This window comes from Eucalyptus grandis, chromosome 11, assembly GCF_016545825.1.
Source record: "Eucalyptus grandis isolate ANBG69807.140 chromosome 11, ASM1654582v1, whole genome shotgun sequence".
NCBI classification, from domain to species: domain Eukaryota; kingdom Viridiplantae; phylum Streptophyta; class Magnoliopsida; order Myrtales; family Myrtaceae; genus Eucalyptus; species Eucalyptus grandis.
Genome location: NC_052622.1, coordinates 39,196,760 through 39,202,531, shown reverse-complemented (window position 1 = coordinate 39,202,531; position 5,772 = coordinate 39,196,760). Strand labels below are relative to the sequence as shown.

The window sequence follows — 5,772 nt, the reverse complement described above, 5'->3', positions numbered from 1 at the left end:
CTAAGATTAGACCCTCCAAATTCATCCACCAACCTTGAAGCCGAATAATCTCCTTAAAAGATCAACTCACATAAATGGAAATCAACCTAAACAACCTCCAATTGCTTGGTAATCAATGGAGATCCTCAAAGTTAACAACTAATCTTGTAAATCAACAATTAGGTAGTTGATTGGCAACCATAAAATGAACAACTTTAGTCTTGGACCCAATGAATCTAATTATAGTTGAAATTGATTTTTGTTTGCATGAGTAATGATTGGGTTGGTTCAATCGATCATATATGAGTTGGGCATGAAATTTGCTTAGAAGTTGCCACCATCAGATAAGAGTGAGCTAGCTCCGGTGGTCACGATGCGAGCTTTGTCGAGGACATCATCGAAAAAGGCCCCTTGCCCTTGCTGATGGCTTGGTTAGAAGCCATCATCAAGCCATCATCCTTGCCGTGACCTTAGGTCGGTAGGGTCCCCAACCCTCTCCAATGACGTTGCCTGTCCATCTACACTTCAATCTCTTTCTCCAATTTTTTTTATTGTTTTGATTTCCCTTTTTAAACTATGTGTTATTTTTAAATTTTAGAGATTTTCCATCAACGTGCCGCCATCAACATCATTAGTGTAAAAATAACAAAATATTAAATAAAAAGGTGCTACGTGGTTTTTCCGTCCATCAAAACCTAACGGATCATCGGAAGGCCAAAAGCAAGTTGCGGACGCCGGCCGGACGTTGCAATTCCACCCTTCTAATCTGCGTAAGTGCGGGGGCGTCGGCGTCACGGGAACAGCGTCTCTCATCCGCCGTCGCCGTCGCCGTCGCCGTCGCCGTCCTCTGAAACGCCGTCGTTTCCCTGCGCGGGTGCGCCATTTTGCATTTTTCCCTCTGCCTCCCTCGAACCACCCGCGCGCCTCCACGCGAAGGTCATGCCATGGAGGCTCGAGGGTGCGAGCGGCTGCACCGCGCGCTCCGCGAGTGCCACCGCCGCGTCCCGTCGGATCTCGCCCGCGCTTCGGCGTGCCGGCACCTGAACAGCGCCCTAGCCCAGTGCCTGGTGTCCGAGGTCTGCCCCGACGAGTCGGAGGCCGTCCGCAGCCTCTGCGCCAGCGGCGGGACCGCCCTCAAGCGTTCCCAGTGCCGGCAGGCGCAGCTCGATCTCTCCGTCTGTCTCGCTTCCCATCAACGCGATTAATCCTCCTCGAGAACCCTAGATGCCGCGATTTCCCTCTGGGTGATTTCCTCTTCAAATTCGCTCTTTCTACTGCGTTCCGCATTCGTTTGCACCCTGTAGCGACATCGTGCGATTGTGTATTTTGATTGCTGATGTTGTTTGGAGTTTTGTGGAATCGGTATCGTGTGTGCGCTTGTTGCCGTGTTGAATGCAGGCATTGCGGACCTGTAGTCCGTCATTCGCTCCATGAATATCTTGCTTTCATGTTTGTCTTGAGCTTATAACAACAGCGTTCGAGTTTTGATTCCTTTTCTTGTTGATTTGATCAGTCACTTGAAACCTGACAGACAGAGGAAAGCAGTCTCGAAGGTTGACTGAAGGTTGCGTTTCAGGCTCCGAGTGAACCGTCGGGTCATTGCCTTTACCACGAGCAGGAACATTTTCCTACTCTACGAACGAGTATTTGTTTACTTCCAATGTAGGCATTTGACTACACTTTGTCATTTCTTTGTTTGGCTCTCCATTAAATGATCAAACTTACCCTGATTGGTGATGTATTGTAAAAATGTACTTATGTAAGGTGCCTAGTGGGGATCAGTGTACTTATGTTGTGCTGTCAAAAGATTAAAAAGAGGGCAAATCAAAAGGATGATTCTGCCTTGTTGGAATCGGGCATCATTTTTAGTCTATAAACATTTTCCGGGTATTATTCTTTTGTTGGTCAATGTCTATCTCAGTGAATGTAAATTATTAGTCTATAGGTTCTCGGATGTTATGTTCTGATGGCAGAAAGTTACCTCCCAATTCGAAACAGAAGAGATGCTTGAAGACCGATAGCTAATATGGTAGCATTTCAAGTGTATGTAAATGCCTAGATAATTTAGTAACTCCATACTCAAGTTTCTCCTGGATTTGTAAATCTGAATTCTTAAATGTAAGAAACGTATAATAGTTCTTTGATGATGATGGAATCTGCACCTGGAAATGCTTACTAGATTATGGTAGGGGGAGGATGACAGATAATTGCTTAACCTGTCCCTTTCATTTTTAGAATCACTTCATACTTTTAGGACTCTTGAGTATTAGGAGTATTCAAGTAAGACAGAAGTTGAATCGGAATAAGAATAATCATTAACTAACTTTAAGGAATCTATATATACTATTATTAAAGAAAAAGCTTAAATGAACCTAATGTAGATGAAAGCCATCATTATGACCTTAGATATGGATACTGATAATGGCACGAGGGGCTTGGGCTGGAGTCTGGTTGTTAATTGTCCTCCTACTTTCATGCTAGAGATTGATTCTTCGGTCCCTTTGGTTTAGTGAACTTTTGTAGATGCACAGTTCCATAGATGCTATGCACAATGTGGATTCCGCAGAAAATTTCAGTTCCAGTTGTCTATGAACAGATTAACAGTGTCCATGGATAGGCACAAAATTGACTGAGGAATCAATTTTCCCCCATCACCTACCTGAAGAACTTCCTTTGACAGTTCTCTATGTACATAGAGCAACTTTGACTTCCTTGGCTGCTATTGGCAGCTTTCACAAGTTATTTGACATGACGAAGCCTGTGAAAGGAATACTGTGAAGTGCGTCTGCTTTACATGATGCAGAAGATGCGCATGTTCTATTGCTTTCTTGTTCCCCTCTCCTTCCCATTCTTAACAAAGATGAAAGAGCAATGAAGGAATAGCTAAATAAAAATTGACATGCAAAGTTTCTGCCGGAATTAAATGAAGTACTGTCCTGGGTCACCTTAGTTGACTCACCGGCAACTTGGTGAAGTTCATATTCATGCTGTTGGTCAGGATCGTGATCACCAAATTGGAAAACATTTATATCACAACTTACATGCTCATAAGACACGAGATAATCTTGGAGAACTACAAACTCTACTCACTTTTTATTCTCACACGCGCTCAGCAATAGAAAGTTTTGCTTTACTACTGTTACTTTTCTTCACTGTGTAGATCCTGTTATTGTGATTGCTACAGCCTCTGCTGGTAGATGCATTCAGTAATACATGTTTAAAAGTGTTGCGGCAAATTAGTGTGCAGTGCCATCTGCATTGGAGATATTCATAGTTCAACATTCTTGACAAATTTCGAGTTTGTTTATAACTCGCTATTATTAATGATTTTAGATGTTGGGCTTCTAAGAATAGTTAAAATAGGATCTCTTCTTATTTACAAACACAGAATAGTGTGGGTGGACGAGCACCTATTGATGACTTATCTAAAAATTGATCTCCAAAATTCTGATATCACTGGTGTCTCTGCGAGGCATTACTGTGGAGTTGCGAACAATAAAGCAGGAGATTCATCATTAGGGGTTGGCTACACAGGCACCCACTGTTCAATTGGTTGTTTTTTTACTGTATTTATGGAAGTTAAACTGTTCAGTTTGACATGGATACCGCTATAGTTTACCAATTGAAAGTTTTCATGCATATCCATGATAGGACATAATAATGTTTTTTAACTAGGAATTGTGTTTTTCAAGTCTGCATCATTGGTATTCCTGCTTTCTCCTCTTTGTAGCCTTTGAAAATGCACTGGATAATATTATATCCTTAAGGAAATAGCTTGCAAAGTATGCTTTTCAGAAAGTAAGTAATTTCTGGAAGCCAGTGTCATGACTAGTCCACCAATTTCTCTTTATAATTGCGGTTTTCCTAGTTATTCTTTATGTAGCCATTTTGGAGTGTTCACTCTAAGTTTCTCTCTTTGACTAAACGCCTGTTCTTTTGAAAATTTGCAGTTTGTACGAGTGAGAGGATCTAAAGGCATATTGCTCATTACACTGCTTCTGGCAGCCCAGCTTTCGATCTTTTATGAAGAAATATTGCACGCATATTTCTTGGGGAGGTCGCATATGATTTTGCACAATATTTTCCCTTGTATATATCAACTTATAGTTTTATCTTTAGTCTTATGGTGGGTCAGTAGGTTGACTTGCATATTTCCAGCAAACACGTGTTAAAAGATTATAGTCTTACTTGGTTGATGATGTTCATGTGCAACAATTGCTCTAATGACCAGTTTCGGTCGTGTAAACAAGCGATGTTTTCGAAACTCGCACTGAAGGATTGTGTTTGATCCTGTGTCCAATGATGTTTCAGAGCTTGCTCTACTCTCTTCTTTTATTTAATCTTCTCACCTGAGCGCAGGTCAAAAGCATGCGGTCCCATCAAATAGGGCTGGAGATGTCCATGACATGACAGAGAAAACAACAATCTATCAAATTTTCAGTTCTGCTGAGATCCCCAAAAGATCTGGATTTTCCAGATTTTTCCTTTTAGTCTCTTCACTGTCTTCCATAAGTCTTTCCCTAATCTTTTCGATGATCTCCGCTGTAGAGTCGAGTCTTCTCATCGGAGTTTGTAAAAGCTATTCCGCTTCTCTATCATATCATCCAATTGAAGATGCTTATTGTGGAATGCCATCCTCACATGAGTGTCCAAACATCATCCGATCTAGCATTCTTCATTACTGCTATATGGTCTAGAATTGCACAAAAATCACGTGCTTTTCTCGATTTAGGGCATTCGATCTGTAACCTACTGGTGATATTTCTGTTAACTGATTTCCACTGGCGGAGTACGCAATCCAAATCTTTTCAATTTTGTCAATTTTGTACCTTTCCTGTGAATTCTTGTGATGAGTAGATTGTTTCCATCTTCGATTTCAAAGTCGATCTCCATGATAGGAACTCGAATGATCTCCTGCAATCGTACATTTTCACCTAAACTTCGTCGTTTCTCCATGGAAAGTTCATATTGTGCAATTTTGCACGTTCTGATGTATTTGTATTTTGTAAGTGTCGGCACAATTTTTGGAATACAGAACCCTGGGGTCCCTTAAACTACAGTGAGCAAAAATGATTATGGCATGAAACTTGCAGGAGACAACTTCTACCAAATAAGAGGAGAGAGGAATTGCGGGAAGGCCCGCCCCTTTCCTTTTCAAGGCTCTTCCCTCTTTTTATCTGTTGGGTGTTGTGGGGTCCGTAGACTTTGGAAAAATGCTCAGCATACTTTTCTACACCTAAAAATCACAGTTCTGGCTGAAAATGCACCAGAAAATATCTGCTCAATTTGTCGTCGTGGGTCCTAAAGATTTTGTCGCCAAAAGCAATGGCGATGAAAATTCCACCCCCCATGTTTTTATTGCGAAAAGTTCTCAACGTTAATACACGAGGACCAAAATGTACATTTCGCCACTGGATTTAGCAGCAGCGGCAGTGATTTTTTTTTTATTCTTTTTTGCTGTTGATACTGAACTTTCAACGGAATTAATTCTTGTCACCATAAATACTCAACGGGACGGGTGGCCGTCGTTGATACTATAGTGGTTAAGACAATTTCGTCGCCCTTGGTTGTCTATGGAGACAAATCTATATTAATCACGATAGGTCACATTAGCCTATAGGGACGACATTACGTTCGCCACATTTGATCGATTTGGCCATCTTTGATTAATTTTTTTATCTTTCTTTTACCCATTAATTAGTTAACTTAAATTTCTCATAAATTTAATTAAGCACATGACATATCAAATATTCTAATATATGATCCCTGTGATTAGGACAATTTTTTTTTAAA

The 5,772-nt window shown here is 41.0% G+C and overlaps 1 protein-coding gene across 3 annotated transcripts; it reads left to right on the top strand.

Moving 5' to 3' along the window:
- The first annotated feature begins 676 nt into the window (after window positions 1–676).
- Window positions 677–4,319, top strand: LOC104441253. 3 transcript variants are annotated; one of them, XR_005547258.1, is made up of 3 exons: window positions 679–1,223; window positions 1,493–1,574; window positions 3,930–4,319. XR_005547258.1 is itself a non-coding variant. In XM_039304081.1 (2 exons), the coding sequence occupies exon 1, from the start codon at window positions 924–926 to the stop codon at window positions 1,182–1,184; it is 261 nt and encodes an 86-aa protein (XP_039160015.1). In that variant the 5' UTR covers window positions 677–923; the 3' UTR covers window positions 1,185–1,223; window positions 3,930–4,319. The 3 variants fall into 3 exon arrangements, 2 of the variants coding, with proteins under 2 accessions (XP_039160015.1, XP_039160014.1); XM_039304081.1 differs by lacking the exon at window positions 1,493–1,574 and having other exon boundaries at window positions 677–1,223; XM_039304080.1 differs by lacking the exon at window positions 3,930–4,319 and having other exon boundaries at window positions 1,493–1,921.
- The last annotated feature ends 1,453 nt before the right edge of the window (window positions 4,320–5,772 follow it).